At 27.6% G+C, this 27,543-nt stretch overlaps 1 protein-coding gene across 2 annotated transcripts; it reads right to left on the minus strand.

Annotated features, from left to right (window-relative positions):
* Positions 1-64: 64 nt before the first annotated feature.
* Positions 65-27,387, minus strand: LOC114131590 (LIM homeobox transcription factor 1-beta-like). Of its 2 annotated transcripts, XM_050197039.1 has the most exons (8): positions 26,999-27,387; positions 26,816-26,925; positions 23,302-23,557; positions 9,182-9,408; positions 8,514-8,686; positions 6,086-6,269; positions 3,586-3,771; positions 65-460 (listed from the first exon to the last, which is right to left on the minus strand). In XM_050197039.1, exons 1-8 carry the CDS (start codon positions 27,301-27,303, stop codon positions 258-260), a joined length of 1,644 nt encoding a protein of 547 aa, XP_050052996.1. In that variant the 5' UTR covers positions 27,304-27,387; the 3' UTR covers positions 65-257. The 2 variants fall into 2 exon arrangements, with proteins under 2 accessions (XP_050052996.1, XP_050052997.1); XM_050197040.1 differs by lacking the exon at positions 26,816-26,925 and having other exon boundaries at positions 26,999-27,144.
* Between the last annotated feature and the right edge of the window lie 156 nt (positions 27,388-27,543).

The following is a 27,543-nucleotide window of genomic DNA, read 5'->3' on the forward strand; positions in this document are numbered from 1 at the left end:
CGGTATAATAAATTGAAAGTAATTTTTTTTTTTTTTTAATGTATTACGAATAGTAAAATTAGCATTGTTTTAATATTGTAATAATCGTCTTTTTTTTATTAAACCTATTAAATAACAATATAGCATTATGCCAAATTAACACGATTACAAATCAACTTGATCCTTAAGTAGTAAGTACATTCAAAATAAATACAAAACAATTGTGATAAATAAAATAATAACAATAAAAATAATATAAATAATACATAAATTATTTATTATTGGTGTTCGTCTAATTGTAATGAACTTGCATCATCAGATATATTGTTACAAAAATATGACGCTTGCATTGAGTACAACCGATCGATTGGATTTGAGCCGCAACGGATAACAGTCTCCTGTGATACGAAACCACCATAAATATGTTTAGGTATCATGATATCTGATGTTAAGTAATTTGGTTCTTGGCGGTTGTTCAAGTCTAAAAACACAATTTTTGATGTGTATTATATAATAATATAGTTATTAGGAACATATTAAAGTATCTGAAATTGCAAGACTAGAGGTAAGTTAATTTAACTCATTAATTAAGGTTCATTTTTATTTTCATTTAAGCATAAGCGTCCGCAGAAATTTTTTTAGGAGGGGGCAATGGTAGGATTTGTTATATAATAAATAGTAATTTATCTTTAAACATTCAATTTAAAATATATTTTTGAAAAGCCAGGAGGCAAATGCCCCAGCTTGTCCCCCCCTTTCGGGCGTCTATGCATTTAAGTTTACCTACATTGGATATAGATATAGGATGAAAAATTAGTCAGGAGTATAAACATAAATAAATAAAACTGAAAAAAGAATATACAATTTATTCAAATAAAATAAGTAAGTAAAACAGTAGTTTGCTGTTTTAAAAAATGTATTAAATAGTGAAAAAAATAGCATTAATACTTATAATAAATTATGATTGATATTAAATCTTTTTCGGTTTATCTCATAAAAAATAAAAACGCTGGAAATAGTGAAAAAAATGTTTCCATCTATTTTTATAACATTGAAAAATTATTATAGTATTTATATTTTATCTATTGAAATAAATTGTTATTGAGCAATATTTCTAGAATGAATTTATAACATTTTATTTATATAGCTATACACTTATGATAATATATAGTGTAAGCATTTGAAGAATTAAAAAAATATACTATAAGCTATATAAAGCTGATAAATTTAATAGCAATATAATCTATTTCTGAAAGTATGTAGTTACCTAGTACCTATACTATCAATGAATTAAAAATGAAAATTCTGCGAAAGTGTATAAAATGAAATTAGATCGACACTCGATAATATTATTTGAAAGCACAAAAGAATCAAACACTGCAATACATATTAGGTAACAAATGTATTTTATTACAAACTTCAGTCAATGAAATTCGACCAGTTATATCAAATATCAAGAATTTAATGAAAAGTTATTTTAGGAGGGCATACATAGTTTATCATTTTCTAATACAGCAATAGTGTAATACATAAATATTTTAGTACCTATAGTTTTGCAAAAAAAAAAAAAATGGTACCTATAGGTTGTAAAAAAAATATTACAATGATTTAATTCAAGTATATAAAGTTAAAGTTAGGTATATCATACCTACATTACTATGTAACAGGATAAGTGTAATATAAGATAGAATGCATACTACATAAACAATGTACACTTTAACGTCTTATACATATGAATTATTTTAAATAAAGTAATTTAAATATTTATTTTATTTTTTTAATATTCATCCAAGAGGTTTAAGAATACACGATACATGCACAGTCAATGGGTTCTTCTCTGACAGGGTATAGTTATTGGATGTTGCATATTTGTCTCATTTTGGAGTACAACTCTAAAGTTGAATAAAGGCAATCGTAAAATAACTTTAAAATATTTATTTCACTATTATTTAAGTTAAGTACCTTAACAGCATGATTTTTTTTTTTTTTACAATAATTATATGAAATGCTTAAAAATATTTTCGTAACTTAATACACAATGTAAATGCATCTTTAATAAAAAAAAAAAACAATTATCAAATGACCCATTAATATATGAATAATAAAATGCATACAAATGTACAAACAGTTTAAATGCAATAACAATTTAGATGAAAATATGTCGAAACGAATATTCTTTGCCACTGGCCTAGTTGCAACCGAGGAAAATAAAAGCTTAAAAGAAAATAAGCGCCGTCGTTACGTCTATATTTGTATAAGCTAGAACTCGTCATTGGCGTGTGCAGCAGAAATGACGGGGAAACGAGGCATGTGTATGTCTGTGTGTGTGGAGGTCACACCGCAGGAAGTCCCCGCGGGCGTTAATACGCACGTTTATTATTTTCTTCTCTTGGCAAAATGATCGGAGGCAACGACGACTAGAGAGGGTGTAGTGGCGACGGGGAGTGTACGCGTGTCACCCACCCGCGTCTTTATTGGTCCCTACCACCCCTCTCCTGTTACCACGGGCTACGTTTCCCCCCTCAACAAATCCCTTTGACAGCTATAAAACCGGCGGTGCGGGGACGAGGGATTATCCCCCCTATTCGTATATAGCCTTCGATCACAGCGGGCGCGGGTTTAATATTAAATTCTTCAGACCAGGACGGGTATTACAGAGAGAAGTGTGGTGGCGGGGTTAAGGGTTTTGTATGGGAACCATTACAAATAACGCGGGAGCTTTAAGACGCCAGTGCAAGGGAGAGGAGAATCTTCAGGGGAAAAGTCGTTTCTTCCTTTTTTTCCCTTTTTCTTTTTTCTTTTCTCTTTTTTTTCTCCCTTTACTCTATACGCACACTCCCCTTCAGCTAAATGCTTTCTAGGTCTTGGCTTTTATATTTGCAACCGAAAGAGCAGAAGAGAAAATTCAGTTACTATATATATATATATATATATAATATATATGCTATATGTATGTGTAGCATCGTCCTATTGCATCAGGGGGACGAATATATATACCACCGTGACCGAATTTTTGATATGACTTTCGTCAAATAATATACCATTTATTTATATTATTATTTTTAGTTATAAAGAAGTATAAATACATATATATATATGTATTGTAAGTATATAATATGTTATTTGTGTTCATATTATCACTAGTCTCAAATAAAAAATGGAAATTTTTTAAATCTGAAACTCGTGTGACACACCAGTACATCACTAATCATTTTTTCTATACCTAGCTAATATCTAGTTTGATTTCAATATTTCATATTTTCAAATTAATATGTATAGAACAAAGGTAGATATTAGGTACACTATATTATGGCACTCGTAGAATTCTACTTTATTTATATTTATTTATAAGAATGTATATTTCATACTTAAAAATATATCTTATTTCACTTAAATTTGTAAAATTAATACTTAGGTAGTTAGGTAAGAAGTGATTTTTAAGAATAGGTAAAATGTAACTAATAACACTTAGTAAAATCTCAAATATCTCAATTATATTAACAGATGAGTGAAGTTTATTTTTTTCAGCTAACGTTCCCTAATAATACAAATTAATTTTAAAAAACATTTGTCAATATCATAAATCACAAAATGGAAATAACTTACCTTGACCAAATATACCAAAAGGTTGTTGTTGTAAAAACGATGGCATGGAATCTTGTTTTACAACTGCAGGAGATTGGTGTCGTATGTGAAAAGGCTCATGTATTTGTTGTTGAGGTTGTCGGTGGGATTCTTGTTGTTGAGTCGCTTCAAACCTTCCAGATACACCATCTTCACAACCATCAGAACCTAAAAATTTTATAAAAATAAGAGCGCTCATCACTATTAGGTGTTTTAAAAGTATTAAAAGTACCAACAATGAAATGAAGTATTTAAATTGCAATTATGAAAGTATTATAGTACGGATTATTTTGTAAAATGTAGATAAGATGAGTAATAATTTAGAGTATATTAATGAAAAAAACGTGGCAAAGTATTATTATTCATGCTGTGTAATTAAATAATTATATATATATATATTTTAATTCCACAACGGTTACTTTATTTGTAGACTAAATATTAATTACTAAAAATGAAAACGGTTTATTATGTGTGCATTTTTACGGTAAACACAAAAAAATTTATGGAATTTGACGACGTGTTTAAACACGATTACTAATTATACATGTTCCGCACAGATTGATTGCAGTGTTTAACATAATTGTCATACAAATTTATTAAGGTTAAGAGATGTTAACGATGATGAGATTCCAGTCGCCAACAGCATTACTTATTTGTATTTTGTAAACAATTTTTCAATTGTACGCGTTCATGTTGTCGAATAACCTACGCGGTAAACGAGCACAGTGTTATTCTGTGGTTTAAACACCCTGCGGTAAATAGGTCAGGTCAGATTATTGTAACAGATTTTCGATTAACCTATATTTCACGGGAGGGCACAGGTCAGAACCTACAGTAAGAAGGGGTAGGATGAACAAAATATAATTTATACATTATTATAACTGGTGCATTAACGTCTATCATGATGATGAAGAATGAAATATAATAGAATATTAATGAATTACCTCCCCAGTCGGTGTGGTTAAAAAATTTTTTTGTGTGCTTATTTAGGAACACACTCGGTGTTATGTAAAATTATAAATAAAATTAATATAATATATATATTATGTAAAAAACAATGAAAAAATTATCAAAAAAAAAAAAATGTAATTTATTTGAGTTATTTCATACAGGTAAGATTTTTTGGAACTGTAATCATTTATTTTCCTAACTTAAATACATTTAGTTTAGATAGACAGGTGAATTGAAATTTATAAATGCTGTATTACAATTTACAATAATCTATTATGAACGTAATTTTTATCATTTTAAATCTATAAAAAGTATACAAAAAAATGTATCGTGCAAAGTATTGTATGATGACTGTACCTATAAGATCTCATATAAGTATCTAATTTTTTATGCTCATGTAGGAACTTCAAATTTAAAGTTTTACTTTTACCCGTTCTACATTCTTTAGGTATACTACCTGTTTTCTTAATTTAGTTTTAAAGACGAGTACATATTATTTTTGTTGGAGGACAGATTATATTTCGGCGTATAGGTATCTATTAAAATATGTCGTTGCATAATATTTGTTTGTTAAAAATTCAAAAGTTACATGAATAAAAAACCAACGATATAATTTCTGGCTTCCGCAATTCTACCTATTATGTGATAAGATGTTTGTACTTATTTATATATTTGTAGTTGCGAATCAATGCAATTTTTAAGAATATGAATGCATAGTTTATAGTATACGTTTTCTATCTAATCACTTCAATTTTATAATTTATTAATTTTGTAATATAAAGGCTATTAAAACCTTATGATGTTACATAAATAATTATCATTATTATAAATGTATTCATAGGTATTCACAGAATAATTAAATTTGAAATTTAACTAATCTCTAAAATTATTTGGGTATACTTAATTAAACTGTATTATGATTAGAATTCTATATTTATTATTTGTTTTAAATCGATATTAAAGTAAACACTATACACTATTTTTACGAATGATAATTGTTTTAAATTATTTGATTTTTAGGAATAATTATCATATATTATAAAATACATGTGGTGAACTACTTGGAAAAAAAATTGAGTATATGTTATGTATGTTGGTTAGTAAATGAAGAAAATTAATAAATAGATAGCCGAAAATAAATACGGGATTGGGGTAGGAGGTTTCTTCAGACTGCAAATCGACAGAGGGTGGAGCGTCTTGGTTTCCTTGGTAACGCGTACGACCCTTGTCTTATAGTTCACGGCAGTGGTGGCATAACATCGGCTCTAAATTCCACATACATATCTAGAATTTCGGTTTGGAAGATTTTGAAAACTTAAAATTTTAAGTGTTAAAAAAAACTAATAAGATACACACACATATTTTATTATATTTTCACGTGTACGCCACCATTATAGAGTTAAATTGGCATTTCGACCATGGAGTTGGTGTTTAATAATATATTACTATTACTTATTACAATTTATAGATAAATACATATAAACAAATAAATATAAGACTAGTGTGTATCATATAATGTTATGATACTTACTGTATTGTTCGTCTTTTATAGCTGATTGTAGAAGTCCACTCGAACTACACGAATTACCACTTTCAGCACCACTACAATTATTATTTCCATTAGTATTATTGGACGAGGAAACTAAATTATTGCTATTAAGTTTTGCTTTTTTTTGAATCTTTTTCATTTTTGCTCTTTGATTTTGAAACCAAACCTAAAATATAAATAATTAATTTTGAAATACCTTAAAATATTCAAAACTAAACTTAATCATCAGTTTAGTCCCCTGTTGCCTGACTTATCACGAAACACAATTTAATTTTCGATAGTTGATATACCTATTTATTTAAGCATACTTTATAAAATTAGTTGATATATAATTTTACTGCTTGAGCCTAACAACTAGGTAATAAAATGATGAATTAATTTTATATGAATTATAAATATTATTAAGTAAAACACTATAGGTACGTAGGTGGTTTATAATTATTTAAAAACTTTATAATATCTATTTGATTAAATAATTAGATTTAAATAAATATTTTCTGTATGGATATTGGATATCTTACCCTCAAAACTTAACAGTATGAGAAATTGTTGAGAAAAATTTATAGCGTATTATTATACATGCATTAATCTTGAATTTTTTTTTTACCATGTGTATAGTGTATAAAGTATAATAGAGCATATCAGTGATATGTTTGCTAGAATTTGGTAGTCATTATAATTTATATTGTCGAAGAAAAATATGGTAGGTATTTATATTTCAACACAACTAACGATGAATGGAATACTAACAGCAATATGCAAAATAACTGAAATATACAAATCGACCTACCAACAACTACTCAACATTCCACTTATACAAACTCTAATATTACGTATTTATGAATAATAGTCGAGTATTCCAAAATTAGAATGCTACATTAATTTTAAACGTCTGTTGGATGAATATGTTTAAAACTTGTACTTTAATCAAAAAGTATTTTATCGAATGATATTAATTGTATTGTAGATAATAATCTGTACCATGTTCAAACACCAAAAAAAGAAAAAAATCATTAAATAATATTTTTCTACAGAGTATCATTTTATCAGTATTTAATTACAGATAAAATAATATTACTCTGCTGTATAGTAGATTTCAAGTGTAAATACTTTGTCTTGACTCTTGAGTATGTGTCACTTAAATGGATGTGTTAAATTTGAACTCAATGTCGAATAATTGCATATGAAACAATTCTGTACAAATATAATGGATGGGATCAGTATAATATATTTCTAATAATATACTTTTATTACTATGTTTTTTTTTTTTTAATCTGGTATATTAAACTACATTGTACTTAAAAATTTTGATGTACCACGTAAAATGATGATGATGTAAATATAAATAATAAAAATTAGTTTAAATATTTTTAAAATTTCATTAATTTATTGTGTGTTTAGAAAAGGATAATATAAATTAATTATGAAAGATTTCAAGTCTCTGATACTCACTATATTTAATATTTTTTGATAACAAAAAAAAAAAATAATAAATCAATCAATATCAATTGAGGAAAAATCATTATTTTTCTTTTAAATACGCAAGTAGGTAAGTCAAAATTTAAACAGCAAACGTTTATAAAAAAAAAAATTAGAAATATTAATATATTTTTGATAATTTTAGCCACTGTTGATCAACATATAAAAACTCTTGTATTACATGTGTTTTAAAATTCATGACTTGAAACAAAAACAACAGGTAAAGAGCATAACATTACAAAAGTCTACAAATAGTTTAAAAAAAATCCAAAACATTTTGAAAATTATATTATATTTAGAAAAAATACTATTATAATTAATATTTGGTGATAAAAACAAGTAACAATACTGTTATTTTGAATTACTTTATAAAAAATATTTTTATTTTTTTTATTTTATTAATAATTGGTATTGACTATTGGGCAAACTATTTGTTTTTTTCTTTGAACAAAAAAAAAAAGAAATATGTATCACTGTATGTAACTTGAAACTTCACATTAATTTTACATTTCATTATTTTATTTTAAACACTAAAATGTATAGTATTATAATACGATGCAAGCAAACAATGTTTTCGAACTTAATACCTAAATGTATTTAGTTAATCAACCTCTGCACTTTTCATAGTTCAAACTTCCCTAACCCCAATAGATAGGTGTACGAATAAAGTATGCATTGTAAATAAAAACATGCTGTATTATTATAAATGTTTAAAAAATAAAATTATGAATAGCTTTCTGATCCAAAATATAGCTACTCATAGGATTACTGGACATTATAAAATTCCCAAAATACAAACACTGTTTCCATATAATTAACCACGGCAATCGGGGGAGTAAAATATATGAAGTTTTATATAGACATCATTATTCCAATTTCTTATTTTCAATATTAGTTTAACGTAGATGTTTTAACACACATTAAGACAAACCTGGACAATGCGAACACTTAAGCCTGTATCATGCGCGAGACCTTCTCTAACTTTTCGACACGGTTTTGGGCTTAATTCAAATGATGCTTTAAACGCACGTCGTTGTTGGGTAGTGAGAATCGTTCTAGGGCGCTTAGGTCCACGGCGACCATCGTGGTTATAACTCCATTCTCCTGTAATCATATTTGATGTGCAAATCTGTAGTAGGACTTAAGAATATGTATTTATTTTTATTTCTATTAGGTTAATAATATTTTACAATTTATTTTGCAGAGAACACTAAATATTAAAATGGCAAAAAATTAACAAGTGAAATGTCTGATAAAATAAGCCATCGGGTGACACTATACATAAATTTTAGAAATATAATTTAAAAAATTGTGAACAGCTAGACCATATAATACCACACAAAGTGTGGTATTCGAATATCTAGTATTTTATTTATTTTAATATCGCAGATAAAAAATGTCTTCTATTATAATTTAATAATCATTAAGTCAAAATAATGTAAATTAATGACTAGGTTTTTATTTAGAACTTAATTTTGATACTATACAAAAAATATTTGCGTATAGATTATGAATTTTTATGATATAATTGTAATTTTGAATTTTAAACTATACGGCTCTCTCTTAATACAAAAAAAAAATAAATAAAAACGCACAAACCTGTGTTTCGATTGATTTCATCTCTCATCATGTTCACCTCTTTTTCATAATCTGGACGACAAAATAGCTGAGAGTGTTTTATTACATACTGATCACCAGTGCATAGACGTATACCGCATACTACACACACAAAACACTGTTCATGGAAAACGCACTCGCCTGCTCGCATTACCAATTCACCAGCAGCGATATGATCACCACAACTACCACAACTACGATATACACACCTAAAACAAAACAAAAAAACATTTCATTTCATTTACATTTCATAATAATAATGATAATAATAAGTATTGTTATTTAAATTTTTGTCGAGAACTGTCTATTGAGGAGTTTTAGTTACGTCTGTGAACACCGGTTTGTTTTATTTGTCAAATTTATTAGTTAAAACTAAAGAAACTGGCTAAAAAATCACTTTGCAATAAATAAAACCATAATATATTTATGTTTATCGGTCATGTACACATATTATAGGACTGTAAAAACTTAATTTTAATGCCTTTTCGAGGAGAATGTATGATATAAATTATTTTAGAGCTTTCTTATTGTTATTATTATTTTAAAAACATATTTTTGTTTGATTTGTTTGATTATTATTTATAATATTATTTATTATAATTCTATCATTAAGTTTTAGAAATTCTTTTTAAACCCTTAAAATCACAAGACACAAAAACAATTATTCATAATGATGCTTAAACAAAATTGGTTTTATGTCGTTCATAATAATTTTATGGTTTATTTATTCCGAAATAGTATTAATATTTTGCGTTCGAGAAAACAAACAAACGGATTTCTCTCAAAGTGTATCATTGCGTATATCTGAACAAACATACTTGAACTTAAAATAGTTGATTATTTTTTTATTTTATCATTTTTCTTTTATACTTTAGATTATTTCTTGGTATCAGTTCGATGGGTACACTAAATATTGACGTATAGAATAAGTTGTAATATCGAGATATGGGTAGGGATTGGGAGAGGTAGTTTTTTTATCTCTGTTTATTATAATATACGTAACAAACAAATCGAATCGTATGCTATACCTATTCAACATTTCCATCGATCTAGTGTTTTGAAAGAGAATATCAAAATAAATTTGGATTTGTTTAGTAATTTAATTGAAAATAGCTTAACGTTATTTTCGGTGTTACATCCTAATGTCTATTAATATTTTGAAAAATTACAAGCTTGATTTTTGAGGATTTTTAAACAATAGAACTTAAAAAGTGTAACTCATAGGGAATTCTTTGTGAAAAAAATCCGGTTTCCATAAACTTATCGGTTTTTTGGACATTAAGCAGGTTTGAATAAATACTTATACCTACATCCTACATGCTGTGTATTTGTATGTGTAAAATACTAAAATGTAAATAAACAACGGAAATCCGTGACAATTTTCCTAAACATTGATTAATATTGGAGGTGTTATATTAATCATAACTTGATTGAATACTGACAAGGTTTAATGAAAACTGGAACTTTCAGAGAAAACTCAGTGTGTACTAAACACAATTTATATAGTATCATTAATTATTATATAGATGTTTATAACTTTTAACTTATACCTAAGTAATAATAATAATAAACAATAACTCTACGTCTCTACCTACTGACCATCTAAATTTTTCCAAAATAAAAAATAGTATTTATTTAAAATATATATAAAATATCAAAAAACATACACAAATTCAAAGCCCAAAATGGCCTTACAATTGTTGGTTATAATTTTTTACTAAACATTTCTCAAAGATTAATTTTCTTATATAATATAACGTTACCTACTAGATTCCTAAAGCATAAACTACAGTCTACAATATTTCTACGTCATATTCATACAAATGAGTTTTTTTTTTTATCAAGTAGGTAATAGGTATTTAAAAATGAAAAGATTACAAAATACTGTTTGAGAATTAATTTTGATTAATCGTTCTAATTCAGATATTTTTTCTAACGTTTTATTTTATCGGTAGGTACATCAGTATCATCACGATACGTCTGATAAGAAATTTTTCAATATTTCATCTAAAATATACGAAACGGCAATATATATTTTCCAAATTCCAATATTGCCAAACATATAAGGAAATTTCATTTTACCGCACAAGCATTTCCTATTTGTTTAATCTCAGCTGGCTGCTTAAGTCTTCTAATAATATGTATTTGTGTACGTCCCGCGTATATATATAAATATACAGAAGCGTGTGTACTACATGTGTGCATGTACATAAATGCTATGCCGTTTGGTAGGCTTTATAGAAAGCTACAAACATGTACCAATAGTATACATAAACATAATACATATAAATACAAATGTGTACCTATATACTTTCATGCGCCACACAAGACTCGCGGGGCTGTAGAGCTATAAAAACAAACCACCTAATAGACGTATATATATATCGGTAGAAAGGGTCCCAAAAGGCAGTCATAAGTATAGTCGGTGCAACATATTGTTTTTATACATCGCATCATCGCGGATCTCTCTCCCTTCATCCGCCCGACGACACTTGCATTATATTTATACGACGTGACGTTTTCACGGTTGTTACGGTAACGGCGGGGGCGACCCATGGAGAGAGAAGGACAATATGTTACAAACAAGTTCTATACTGTCATCCCTCTTTTTTCCCCTCCGATCTAAGGGCACAAATCGCTGTGACCGTCTAATATCTGCACCTGCTCACCCCCTACTTTTTTTTTCGGTGACGTAAGATGTATGCTCGCACGTGTTACCGCAAAATTCAAGAATAAAATAAAAACGATTTATTTACACTCTCAAACTTATATGTGTGTGTGTGTGTGTGTGTGTGTGTGTGTGTGTGTGTGTGTGTGTGTGTGTGTGTGTGTGTGTTTTATATTTCTATTTTTTCTTTATGATTTTATCACCGAAACAAACGGCTCCTCCCTTTTAAGACAGTAAAGAAAAGAGACCGAAAACTTTTAGCCACAAACTGCGCCCGCCAATAAAAGAGAAAAAAAGAAAAACTATCAATGCAGCATGTTTTTTTTTATTGACAGCTAGGTTAAACCTCCCCTCCCACTTATACACACACGTACACAGATAAATTATATAAATAAATAAATATAAATATATATATGTTATGTTATATATTATATTAATTATATTAATGAAGTAACGAATTGGTATCATTTTAGTTTTAAACATTTAAATTAAATAATTTAAAATATCTAGATTATATATTTTGTAATAATAACTAAACATAACTTATTAAAAAATAAAAATAAATTATATTCAACAATTTATAGTATTACATATTTAAAAATATTAAATTGTATTACTATTCATAACTATAAGAAAAAATATAGTAATACGATATTAAAATTTAATTAAGTAAATGTATATGATAAATATTATCATCTAACGAAACTTCCAGCACAGTTTTCAAAAACAAAATTAAGAGGAAACTGGGAAGTAAGAACTTTTAAATGTATAACTAACGTGAACTGTTATTTTTATTTATATCGTGACCTATAAATACATTTTTAAGATTTCATTTTTATTTTTGAAGGAATGACCCATGGTAACATTCTATGTCTACCCTTAAATCTAAAATCAATTTTATACGATGATATAATAATTATGTATTATAGTTACCAGGTACCTAATACAAACAATAAAACTGGTGATGTAAATTTTAGTATTTAAAATATATTTAATATATAATATATTCGTTTATTTTATAATAATTGTTAGATATAACTAACAACTGCTATTATAACTTTTGATATAAATATAAAATAATATATTACCTTTTTTACAAGTTAAATTCAATAAATACATGTGACATTATGACAACGTTTGGAAACCATAAATTGTATTAATTGGAAATGTATATGCGATAAAATTAATTATTTTCTATGTGAGAAAAATATGTCTTGATCATAATAGTTAATACTATAAATGAGTATTTATTTATAAAATGTGTTATAATTATTTTTAGTACTATTTTTTACAAATTTACAACTATAAGCAGGAAATATTTAAACTTATGATGCCATAATGGTACTTATTTGATGATCAATTCATAATCTACGAATTATGTGTGTGTATTTTGTAAAAGGCAGCGAAAATTTTTTTAACAAAATTTTAATAACAAAGATTGCAATAATTAATGTACTTTAAATGAAAATCCATATTATACGAATAATTAATAAAATATAATTTTTAAACAAATTAGCCATTTTTAACCTCCATATCATATATAACATTATACATACTTAATACGTATATTGCCAATTGTCGATTCAATTATTTAACTACTTATATATTGTATATTTTATACTGCACACTTCCAATTTCGATGTAAAACTAATTAAAAAAAGAAAGAAAAAAGACTAAAAATAATGTATTAAACAATATTTGCTACAGCTAAAATATATCGTGAATAGTATAGATACCTACATAATATTATAGTACAAACAGTGGCAAATATATGTAAACGCGTTTAATGAAATTCATACAGCACCCTAGACGTCGAAAGGTCGTATTTATTAATTCGCGTTACGTCAAAAAGGGGTGAAATTCATACGAATCTCAATACAGTATATTATTTATGCGCGCACATATACCCTCCGCAAACGGTTCTATACGTATTACGCTTACGCGCGCGACTGTACCTCTCTGTCTTCCTCTAATGGCAATTCAATGATTATAAATGCCTCGCTAGCCATTCCCTGTCAGCCGTTTATTAGCATAAAATATATATATCACCACCGCGTGTGTATAGTTGTATATACATTTTTTCCTTACTTTGTTTCCCCTCCGCATATATCGTTTCGATAGTAAAATAAAAAAAAAAACGAAAAACAATGAGTTCTGCGGTAGCCGAATGTATTGTGACGATTGAGGGGGAGGAGAACGTGACTTCGATTGCGGGATCCATTCATATATTTATATATACATTTTTATCGCTCCCTTACTATTTATAGGGATTGAAAAAACACGTGTTTCCCGCAAGGAGGGTGGACGGGGGCGTTCGTGGACACTGCATGTAGGTGTATATATATATATATTATGGTAGTGCTACGTCATCGAAACGCAATTCATGGAATTACACCATGTAATTGCGTAATTGATCGTTTTTGGATTGACGTTAACGAGACGACAGACAAACAAGGCGAGTGGTTAGGGACCTTAATATTCGACTCATTGATCTGTTAACTAAATTTTCTAACACCGAGCTCTACATAAATTGTATGATAAAAAAAAAAATAATATCTTATGTTGAAATAATAATTTCAAATAGATACAGTAATACATATTACCTAATAGGTACGTATAATAAAATGACAAAAATTTAAGTTATGGTATTTTATACAAGAAAGTCAATCACTTAAAATGGAAAAGTTTTCTGTTTTTAAAAAAAAATATCTTAAATTTATTCATCTTTAATATAAACTACTAAGTTAATGCAACTTACATTAAAACGTCATATTTTTTTAATTATTACTCCCAGTCTATGTAAGATAGTAAACCCAAGAACCACTCATTCAACAATATTTCCAATAGGTAATAAAAAATAAAATGAAATAAAATATTGAATTAAAAGGACTTATAATAATCAAAACTAATTTTATAAAAATAAAGACGTGTGTGTAATAATGTCCATTTCTATTCGTATGGCAATCATTGAATTAGCTAATTAGCGTACATTATCGTAAACTATTATTTAAAGTACATACACGCAATTATACAAATACTATACTGCAGATTATCAGAATATTATTATTGAAAATTAACGTTTCATTCTTCAATAAATTAATTTGCCGAAAAAATAATATTTCTGCAAATATTAATTTCAATCGTTTTAATATACCTACTTCCGTTATTATATTTTCTATAAAAGTTACATTTGATCTTTGAAGTATGTATATTGTATAGGCACGCTTTAGAGTATATTCAAAATATGATTAATGACTGAAAATATGAACACCATCAATTTAATGACATAAAGTATCATGACAACCTATGGGAACGTTCGAAACATTACCAAAATGAGCAAACGAATTGAACAAACATGTAAAACTTTTTACTCATATTTCATAACGCTTGAGGCTAAGCATTTGTGAGCGATGACGTTTCCCGTTGAAAAATGCAATAATTTAATTTTATGTCTTTTAATGCCAGAATTACACTATGTATAGTGGTATTATTTAAATATCTCATGAATTTAAATAAAATATTAAGACTATAAACAATATATTTCATTCATTAAAAAAAATAGTCATATAAAATTTTTAAAAGCATAAATAACCTTAATAATCAATTTGTATAATTAACACTATGATAGACAATAAGGGTGTTAGGTAGTGATTAATACCAGATTTCAAATAAGTACAAATGACTAACAATTGTAATTTAAACATACACACCAAATTTAAATTTTCTATTTTTATTTAAAAATGTGTTTTGATATTTATCTTTATTCTCTTTATTAAAAATATATATTATAACTAAAGACCGGATTTAATTTTGACTAGGTATTTTACAACTAACAATGAAAATGTACACTATGCAGTAATGCAAATAGCTAAATAATACAGCCACCGCCGCACCAGTGTACACTGACCGGCTTTTAAAGCTACGATAGTGCAACCGGATAGTCAAAAAGACGGGGATAGAAAGCTCTCAAACATTCTAGTAAACTAAAATAAATGTAAAAACTAATCGTAATTAAAGCTTTGGGCACTCAAAAACTACAATATTTTATGATGGTTACGAAACTTTTGTGATACGATTACTAAATATTGTTTAAAAGAATAAAAATATTTAATTGAATTATTAATTATTATTGTAATTTATAAGTTTATTAAATTTCTTCTTAATTCTTAACTTTTATGCTTACAGAAATTATTTAGACAAAATTTAGAATTTTGACTAAAGCAGCGTTTATTATTACCTTTCTATGGTAATAAGTAAAAACTATTAAACATATATATTTACATGCAAGTAGAATTGCTCGCCTAGTTCAAAAATTCGTCTATTGATGAAACTGTGATTAGGTAAATAGTTTGGTTCATTTAATTAAGAGATAACGATTATTTCGTTTTCACGTTCGTCAATATCAGCTAGAATAGTGCAACAAATAATATCCAGTAATAAGAGAAAGAGGACTTTACTGTGGTTGTGTAAATGGGAGTGAGTTTAGAAATTTAGATGGTAAGTTTTGATGACAATTTGAACTAATGCACAGAGAAGTCTTTGTGGAGACATGGAGTATATGATTTGAAACACAGAACGGTGCTTTAGTAATTTTATGGAGGAATTTAGATTACTGTTTGAATACAGTTAAATGTTTGAGTACTTGGCTGATTCCCAAACAAATGAAACTAACTAAAAATAAAACACATAATTGTAAAACCAATACATTCCGTTTTTCAGTAGTTTAAAATAAAAAAAGGGAAGGAAAGTAAATAATCGGTCTACTGTACAGTGTGTGTCCAGTGTTCCACGTCATTAGGTATGTTACTATAATGCACATGTTAAATTTGTTAAATTTTAATTTAATAATACATCGTTTCATCGTTACATACGAAAAATGATTCTGAGCAAAAACGGGCAAACTGGATAGTCAGCCTATGAGTATATTAATAAGTTTATTTTATGATATAATTCTATTGGCTATTATAGTAATTTATTTTACTATTAGTAATACGGTAAGTGATAAGTTAAATTATTTTTTTCCGAAAACATTACAATAATCAGGAATATGATTAATTATTTTAATTTTTAATAGTACCTATTTTTTTATTATTATTATTATTATTATTAAAAGAACTCGGCAACAATCATTATTTATGATTAAGATACTACAATAAAATATTGAATATTAATACATTATAAGTATAGTTTTTTTTGTTTTTTTTAATGAGAATAAGAGAAAAAATAGAGAGATAAGTAACAATCAAAAATTAAAAATAAATAAATAGTACATATTTATATCACAATATCATAATATTGCATATTCATTATTATTAATTATTTTTATTATTAACTTTTGAATCAATATTAACTTATCGTTGAACGATGGAAATAAATTCGTGGTGTAAATAAGCGATAGCATAAAATTTATCTATATGTTTCGAAAATTTTACTGTGACATTGTCTATTTAAAATACAATAATATTCATAAGAATTTTTAATTCACACAAAAAATATTTTAGTATTTGAACAAAATAACTTACTATTGTACTTATAACATTTCAACAAAAGTAGTTTAAATTTTTAACTACAAAATTATTTTTCAAATTTTTGTGAAGTTGATGATTTTATCAATATCAATTTTATCAATATTTAAACTTTAAATATTTATAAAAATATTTGTGGAATTACGCTCAATTTTTTTTTAAATTGCTGTAATAAAAACTTACAAAGAACAATGTTTTAAACTTTTTATTTTATAAATATATATAATATATATATTTTTAATTCCTTTAAGAGCAATTTACTTAAATCCTTGAATTACATTTTCAAGCGTTTTAACCAATCGAAAAAGTTTTACAATTGTAAAAAAATCAATAATTTCATGTACCTAACTATAAATAGCTTAAAAAAAAGGTCAAACTATTTTGAAAATTATACTATGTATAGAATTATTATTTTTATTGTTATTATAGAACAAAATTAGAAAATCAATTTTATATTTATAGAAAACTATAGTTTTGAGTAAATTGTTTTATTAGTTTTTCTCAATAATTAAGAAAAGTTCTGAGAATTTTATTGGTACAGTAAGATCACTTAATTTAAACTATAAAATGAGTACTATTTTAGTATTTAGGTTATTTTAGATTTTAATTTTTGAATGAACTTTAAACAATGGCTGTAGAAATTTCTTGTATTAAAAACTCATCGGTGCAATCTCCTCGAATAGATTTTTTATTTTAAGTTACGCCTTCATCAAACATAAAACAGTTATCATAGTACTTATTTTACTGTATTTTATACTTGAAGAATTTACATGAATTTTTTTTCCTTTTTTTAAAAATCGATCTTTTGCCGCTGACCGCGGCCTTGCATACGGTCTATACATATAGAAAAAAAAAATAGTATTATATTATAGTACGTTGTGCGTTATTATTTTCAACTACGGCCGTCCAAATCCGCGGGCGTGCCGGTCTATTATCGCGGGCGGTGGATTGGGGTGCGCGAGGAGATGCTGATATATACGTACATATAGTCGTGTTATTTTGTGACCTAAGCTATTAAATATATATACGCATATATAAAACCGTAAAATATAATTAATACACATCGTCACCCCGTCGTCTATGGTGGCGTATAGTTGTGACGACGACGACGACGTAAATGAAGTCACCGCGACCGTAAATTCAATAAACGACAACGGGGACGACGGTGGCGACGACGGCAATGAGGTATTAGTAGCGCCACGAGGCCCACCCGGAAGCCGACGACGCCGACGCCACGCGCTGGCCATAAACGTCCCGACCTAACGCGCCCTTACGCCGGCGGCGTGTACGTGAGCGATTTTGGGTCCGCCGTCGCGCGCGTGCGAATCAATCGCACATAATACACGTATAAACCGCCGCACGCGTCGCGGTGACGCGTTGTTGTCGTCGTTTAATGGTTTATGCGTATATAACAATATTGTACGGAGTGATTCATCAATGCTCACCGCCGTTTTATTTTCAATTAATTAAACATGGAATTACGTTTGAGTTCTGCTTTTAAACGTTTTTAAATATATAATATATACCTACCTATATATATATACTCAAAGGCCATATTATTTTCAAACTATTATCGAGACATTTTGTATTAAACCAATTTTTTACGCCCTGTTACAGCAGACTTCTGATTTCCAAAGGAGAATTCTCCTCTTTTTATTTTTTTTTTTTACTGTAAACCATTCTTTTATCTAGTGGATAATTTTTATTTTATTTTAAAATACTCAATTCGAAATTTGAACCAGAAGTTTTTCAGTTAATAAAAAATGTATACTAAGGTAGTAAGGTTATGACTCATAATAGTCCTTAGAAATGGTTTTACAAAAATATAACATAGATGTAGTAATATCAAATTTAGTGTTTATAAACGTTAATAAATTAATATTAATTACAAACATTTTCATCTCACAATTACCCCTATTGTATTCTTGTATTCTACAAGCCCATTATCATAGTATAAAAAGTTATATAGTATATAATAAGTTAATAAAGTTGAATAGTTTAAAATCTTATCATTTAAATTTAAATTTCATACGTCTACGTTTTTAGAAAAAATATCTGCTAAATAATTTACAGTATAAAATGGGGAAAGGGTTTTCGTTTTTAAAAACAAGAGTTTGTATCCAACGACATGCTCTTTAAAGTTTTAGTATAGTACAAAAAATCTCAAGAATTTAAGAATATTTAAAAAATCAGACTGAATAATTGCATTATTTAATTAAAAGGCAGTGAGCATAATAATTCCCAGTACCTATAATAATAATAATAATATTGCAACCAGGAGGAACCGCTTCTGTTAGATCCCTTTTCTTTTTTGTAATATGTGTGTTAAATATATTTGTATACATTAATAATATATTCCGCCACGAAATCGATATGATAATAAAATAATTGCCTGGTAATATTATGCGTATTATGACAGGGTGGTTCAGTGCAGGCGATCGCCGCTATAAAATGAACGTCAAGTCACCACCCCAAACTCCTCTATCATCGCCAGTTTCGATTTTATTTTTTATTTTATACATAATATTCTTACTTCAGCGTATGATGCCCGTGAGCTTTGTGATCGAAGAGTTAGACGCGGCGGGTTCACATCACTCCACTTTTTTCATTCCCTTTATATTATATAAATATTATATAGTCTTGATGGTTTATTTTAGCAACACCATCTTCAATATTATTATAAAATAAATTGTGTAGACAAAACGTCTTGCATAATGTATACTTTTTTATTATTTTTATTTTTTATTTTTATTTAAACAAAAGTATATTTACAATCTGTAATATTACAATAAGTAAATTTTGTAGCTTAACGAAGATAGCAACAAAAAATAACTCGATGAGAAAGTCCCACCAGTATGAGAACATTTAGACTTGGAGGAAAAAAATAATTTGGCTTAATTAATTTATATAAGTCAAGATTCAAGAAATATCGACATCAGTTTTTTTTTAGTTAATATGGGACATTATTTGGGATGAATTCACTGGCTAAGTTAGATACTACTGAATTTGTGAGGTCAATTGATATTGAGTGGAATTTTGTAAGTAGTTTTTAGCCGTGAGGTAAAGCTTTTACAATTTTTACGTCTTTGTGCAATGAAAAGTTTGAGATAACCTAACTATGATGTGATCAAATTTTGCAAAGAAAGATTGACTGGACGGCGTAGATGGTATACTTTTTAATTGCTCTTGTAATAACTTCAAACTTTTCTTTTGTGGAAATTTGTTATTTGATATTTTATGAATATAGCGTATTTAAAACCAAATTTTTCATATAATTAGGTGTGAATAGATACATGTATAGATAATTAATTGTTCACACATAGTTTTAAAGTGTACAATTGATAGTTTTGATATTTTTGTGCCAACTTATTTTAAATAACTTAACAAATATATTTATTGATTGTGCTACTTCACTGTAGATATATACTGAACGTTGTGTAGATGTAATTTTTATTTAGATATGTATATTTTTGTTTACTATCTATAATGACTAAAAATATAAAAAAAAATTTTATGTAATAAATAGCATTAACCAAAAAAAAAAATATATATATATAATATAATATAATTTTATAATTGTAAAATATTGAATATCATACCACTACATTATTGCTATACAATAAAATATACAGTATTGTAATTAAATATTTTGGTAGGTACCCTAAAGGACACGGGTATATACTTTGTAGTAGTTGATATACGATTAACTTTCAATAAACTACTTATGTACCCTGCTTTTTTATCCACCATTCAGCGTCCCTGTGGAGCAATATATTTCTATTGTTTTCTTTCTACCACGGTGAATGGTAGATACCTAATGAGTTTTTCAACATAATAATGCCCATAGAAAAAACGCGGTAAAGCGCAAATCATTTCTATTCTGGTTAAACTATTTTTGGAATTACTTTATATTATATTTTTTAATATTTACATTTATGCTCTTTATTTTGTTATTGAAACGTGAAAGTAGAGTTTTTGAAATGTTAAATTTTTTTAAAAAAACATTAAACAGGGTACAATATTACTTAGCCGTCTCAGCATGTTGAACAAGTCCAGATTTTTTTTACCACTAAATAATTCACGTTGTTTTCTTAAATTATATAAACACTATAATACCAAAACCAAATGACTAACATCAATTAGAAAAAGTTTTAACAGTAAATACTTTCATAGATTTATGTATGAAATTCATATGTGATTGTAAAAAAAATTGAATTTTCTCACCTAACATCATTGAGTTTGCGGAAAAAAATAGGAAGCTAGTCGGATGAATTTCTCAATTTTTATTTTTTTTGAAAATCTTATTAAACATACAATATCGATTTCGTGGTGCATTAGTGTTGTCATTTTCGTTTATCTTTATAAGTAACTTTTTTAAACCAATGTAAAGTCTTCAATTATTTTAATATAAAGTTTTTGACAAGGCAATAGCATAGATGAACAAAAATTTTACTGACAACTAATAAGATACAAAACCATATCATTATATAACATCACGCAAATCGCTATTAATATAATATAGGTATATATGTTAGCAATTTTAAAAAACCAAAAGTAATATAAGGTAAACTTGGCAGACCAGAATGCAATGGGAATTTGTGAATATTATTATTTACGTTATTTACGTATATAATATTATGTATATTTTAATATTTATGATCGAGTCAGATACGTTTTATATTATAGTCATATTTGAGTGTGCGTCATGTTGGGCATGATGAAAGAGAATTTTTAATATGATATAAATAATACATATATACATACGTATTTTTAACATGAAAAAATTAACAAAACGAAACAAAAATTCGGTCAAAATACAGTTGTTTTGCTGGGTTATAAGAGGGGTTGTATTCATGAGCCTCTGGTGACAGCACAAGCGCCGTGCGGAGGGCTAAAGTCAAATCCATGAGCCGCACATCGATTTGCGTCAAACTGTCGCAAATGTTTGTCCTGCGATTGGGCGCATAAAGCGCAACAACAAAATATAAATTATAATATGTACCTATGTAAAAAATATGTATTATTATGACATAATATAGTAAACTAAATACAGTCGGATCGTGAATGAACAACCATATGGTTTGCAACGGATTTTCGGTCTTGTATGCGGGAAGTTTTCGGGACTGTTTGGTAATTAGGTGATTAGGTTTAATACTTCGCAATTAAACTTTGAACGAAATATGTGTATGGCCACTCTATAATCACTAAATTATAGAGATCCAATAAATTGTAAGTTTTTATCACATTTTTAAATATTAAATAAAATTATTTAGATTCACTTATTATACTATAACGGTATAGTAGATACTCGTATAACAGGAGTAAAATGAATGTTTTTGAATTCACTTTTTCAATTTATACTTGATGCTGTTTGATATTAATTTTTTTTTAATTTTATTTAGGCGTTTAATAAACCTATTTGAGTTAGTTACTCTTTGTTAAAAATTATCTATATTCTGTATACAATAGATATTTAAGATAAATCAACCATCATGTGCCCTACAAAATTCTGTTTATTTTACGTTATCAAGACTGCTCTGATTTCAGAAATGTTATTGGAAGATTTTTTTATATAATCTCATATTATCATATTTTATATTATAAATCCTAGTTATGTTGACATAGTTTAAGACGCATGTCTTCATATTTTTCAAATTCATATTAATTTACATACTACATTATATATACTTATTTTTTATAAATATACCATTTTGTTGTAGTATAGTAGTTTCTTTAAGAAGTACAGTTTTGTATTATGGTTTTTAAAATTATTATTTATCAATTAAAGCACTACTTAGGAAACTGCTTTTTGGATTTTTATAAAAAAAAAAAAAAAAAACAGTAAGTATACATAAGACGTTATGAATTACCTAGGTAATAGGAATATGTTTTTTTTTTGTACTACTCACTTGTCATAATCCTGACGGCAGTATAGTTTTGCGTTCCACACAAAACACGACCGATCTAGCTTCAACGCACACGTTGTGCACTTAAGACACCGTTCGTGGTAAGATCGACCGGATACACGCATAATATACCTATCTACAATTGTGCACTCACATTTAGCACATACTGTAGACACTACCGCCGGTTCTGGCGGATCGTCTCCATAAATTGGTTCCATTTTCAATTTCACTACGCCTAAAGCTGTCTTCATCTCGATTCCTTTGAAAAATGTATAAGAACATACGATATAAAACATATAAATAAACAATAATAATAATCGAATTTTTACAGTTTAAAAATGTATCACAATTGAGTAAAGGTTAATAAATCTAGATACCTAAATTATAAAGTTAATTTTAGTTATTAAATATGTTCATGCATAACAATTACTTTTTAGGAATATATTTGTAAACGTTGTAAAATAAAAACAATAATAGACTTAGGATTCGGTGCATATTTTACAAAAAAAAAAAATATATTTATATTATAACATATAATTTTTAAATTTTCATAACTTAATTCTTTATACCTAAACTATATTCACTTTAATATATTCAAATATAAATTATTAACATATTATTTTTTATATTTTGAAATCAAATTCATTATTGAGACCTTTTTAATAAAGAAAATATTAATAATCCTATAATTTTTTATCTTCAGACAAATAATTGTTGTACTGTTAACTACCACATGCGCACAATATTTAAATTACATAGGTATAATATATATTTTTATTTAAATATTTATAAATTATGTTAAATAAGTATGATGAGTGATGAATAATGGAGTGACTATACTTAAATACAATTATTGTTAGCTGGATATATTTATTTTATTTTAAATATTTTAAATAATATTATATACTATAGACTCTATAGTATAGACTATAATATTATAATAGTAAATGACTATGGCCTAAGTAAAAATTATATAAAAGTCCTAAATGTATATTGCCGCTTTTGGTACATCATAGTTAAGAATTTATATTTTGTTTTCGATGCTTTTGGTTCGAGCTGACGATAACAATAAAATATTTTATTACATTGATGATCATCGTCATTTTAATAGAAAATTTATTCAGCTATGTTTGAACACACGTGCATATATGAAGCACGTGCGGTCTCCCTATGTAATCCTTTAATACAGATGTCTACCCTTTGTGCACACATATGTGACTTTATTAATTCCGTACTAGCCTATAGGCCATATAGATGAGTTACCCTTCAGATGATGATTGACATTTATTAAGTCTTCGAAAAGTTTGTAAATAATTTTTTTTTAATTTGTGTTGCATTCGATATTATTATTATTAGTGTTGTATAAAGTAATAAGTATAAAATATCCAATAATAATAAAATACACAACATCTAAGTGTAAGGAATCAAATGTATTTCATTTTTATTCTAATGATATTGTCAGAATTTTACATTTTATTTGTAGTTTAGCAGTCTTAATATAAAAATAAATATTAACTATAATTACTTATTCGTGCTTATATTGTATTCTTGGTAAACTTTACAACACATAATCTCAAATTTTGTCACTTTCCAGTACTGCACGTTCATTAATGAAAATAATTATTAAATTCTAATGACATATAGTTGATATTTAATATATTTGTCTTTTTCGATCGCGTTATTACCACATTCGTTCACACGCTGTGAATAATTAATAAAAACAGTAGAAATTCTAATAAATGTCTAAACATACTATATATGTTAAGGATTGCCAACTTACGGCTCACGTCGTGTTCATAAATTCAAAATGTATTTATTATTATTATGAATTTTAATTTTTTGGTATACAATAATTATTAAAATTTATCAAAAACTATAAAATGTGTTTATACAAAATTTTAACTCTTGCATGGTATTCTTAAATTCAACGAACTGAATCACAAAATGTTCATGTTGGCCACCCCTGATGTTGATATAATATACCAATTATAAAATAAATAAAATATTATATTATGTTATCGACGAGTTGTCTTATAAAAATTGCAACTTACGCGCATAAACGTTTATAAGTTGGTATTACATATTTTATTAAAGATGTTGCATAAATATACGTTAAAACTAATTCGTTTTACATAAACTACGATTTAAGTAACATAACATTATTCAGTTTAATTTACAAATATATATATATATTAAATTTACCTATTATTATTTTAAGTATATAAATATTCAAACCATAACTTATAATCATCAATCATCTATATAAGGTATGTAAATCTAAACTTTTATCAGTGACAATATAATATAATTGCGATGATAGGTATTTATTTATAGTTTACACATAAATGTTGATTTGTAGTTTTGTACATTTATTTTATACTTGTATTGTGATTTTGCATTACTGGTCGCCTGTTTTTCCAATGTGTGTTCCTAAAAACCTTCGACCAAATATTTTTTACACTTTAGTTACAGGTATCAGGGTTAATCATTTTTAACAAATACCAACCTGCGTTAATGCGTCGATACTTTACAGTAAATATCGTTAAATATAATTTTTATTTTATAGGTATCTATAAACTAAGCACTTAAAATAACATATTGACATGTCATATAGATTAATTTGATATTGTATGATTTAAATAAATTAACTTGGAAACATTCAAACAGCTTACCCTCTCCGTATGCTATCACTAAAACTATTAAGATATATATATTATATATCTAGAATCTAGATGTTATTACATTATTATTATTATCTATTATTCATATTTTAATTTACAATATAATCTCAAAAAGAACCTTTGTTAAAAACGTTTACATATATATATTAATCTATAATAGGTTGTAGAGAATATTATTTTTATTTCCCTGATACTTACCCTCATATTATATGATTTTTAGAATAGTTTCTATATAGTAGGGGTGGCCAACATGGTAAGTCGCGATTCTATATCGTATTTTATTGAATTTTTTTCAAAAAACAAATGATAATAAGTTAAAAGTAATTGTTTGCAATGTAATCAAATTTATCGAAATTCGTGTTGTGTACAATTATAAAATTAAAAGGCATCATTACTTATTAATAATCTAAAAAAAAAAAAATAGAAAAGTGTAACACGCATTTCACATGTACCTCTATAAAACATATTATATATTTGTTTATTGAGCATCTCTTTTGGTCGATCGCTACATCCTAGAAAAACTCAGGGGTCGATCACAAAAGTCTATTGGTTGGTTACCCTTGCAATATGGAAAGCAACAAAAAATCGGCCAGTGCGATTGTAAAGAGAAATCTTTTATGGTACAAGTGGTGTATAAAATCTACACGCGTACACCGCCCAAATTTTAAAATTTATTATTATGTATAATCAATATAGAATATATAAATTTAATACATATAATATAATATATACGCTACAGGCTGCAATGGCACGACCGCACTGTGCCAGTTATGCCTATATACCAATGTATATATATATAATATACACATATATATAATATTGTCGTGATGTTGTACCTGTACGCATTTCCCTAATATTATGTATTTTCCAAATTCCACCATGTAGCACAACGACACGCACGTAAGCCCACACTGGCACACGTGAATGTACGTGCTGTGTCGTATACCTATATATATTTGCATACGATATACTTATATATATACATATAGAGGTTCATAACGTTTTGATTGTGCGCTTACCTGTGCAGCTTTTGTTGCGGGCGAATCGTCCGCAGTGTAGACGTCGACGGCGGAGGTGGCGCGACGATGTAAACAAACGACAGAAAGCCGGTCGGTATCAAATAGTGGGCATTATAGCGGCGTGTTAGCGGGGACGGAAAGCGAACGTGCGCTATACGCAATCGTAAAATGTGTATATACCGCGGTATATAGTCGGAGCACGACTCGACGCGACCGATGCACACGCGGGGTGCAAAGGGATTTCCTTGCGTCACTTCGGCGCACGGGGCGTGTCCGATCCGAGCGACGGGGAGGAGCCGTATCATTTTGGAAAGCGTCGTCCGCCGGAAAGGAAGACTGCCGCCGCCGCGGGTCACGGAAAACGCACTTCATCCGCCGCTCTTGCCGCGCCGACACTCTTCCTCGTTCTCGTCCTCGTCGCCTTTCCCCTTTCCCCTTTCCGCCGGCGATAAATGTGCCTTCCCCTCGTCGTCCGCGTCCCCCAACCCAGACCTCCGCCGCCGCGATAAGTGACCCTTGGGCTTGAGCACGGGGGAAAGAAAAAT

The sequence above is a fragment of the Aphis gossypii genome, chromosome 1, assembly GCF_020184175.1.
Source record: "Aphis gossypii isolate Hap1 chromosome 1, ASM2018417v2, whole genome shotgun sequence".
In the NCBI taxonomy this organism is placed as follows: Eukaryota; Metazoa; Arthropoda; class Insecta; order Hemiptera; family Aphididae; genus Aphis; species Aphis gossypii.

Bases quoted from the DNA above. Each gene is read 5' to 3' on its own strand.
- LOC114131590 (XM_050197039.1), bottom strand. From the start codon at position 27,303: ATGATACGGCTCCTCCCCGTCGCTCGGATCGGACACGCCCCGTGCGCC. The intron at 6,270-8,513 runs GTTTGTCTTAAT...TTTATATTTTAG, and splicing joins TAAGTGTTCGCATTGTCCAG to GTTTGGTTTCAAAATCAAAG. The intron at 3,772-6,085 runs GTAAGTATCATA...TAAAATTTTTAG, and splicing joins TATAAAAGACGAACAATACA to GTTCTGATGGTTGTGAAGAT.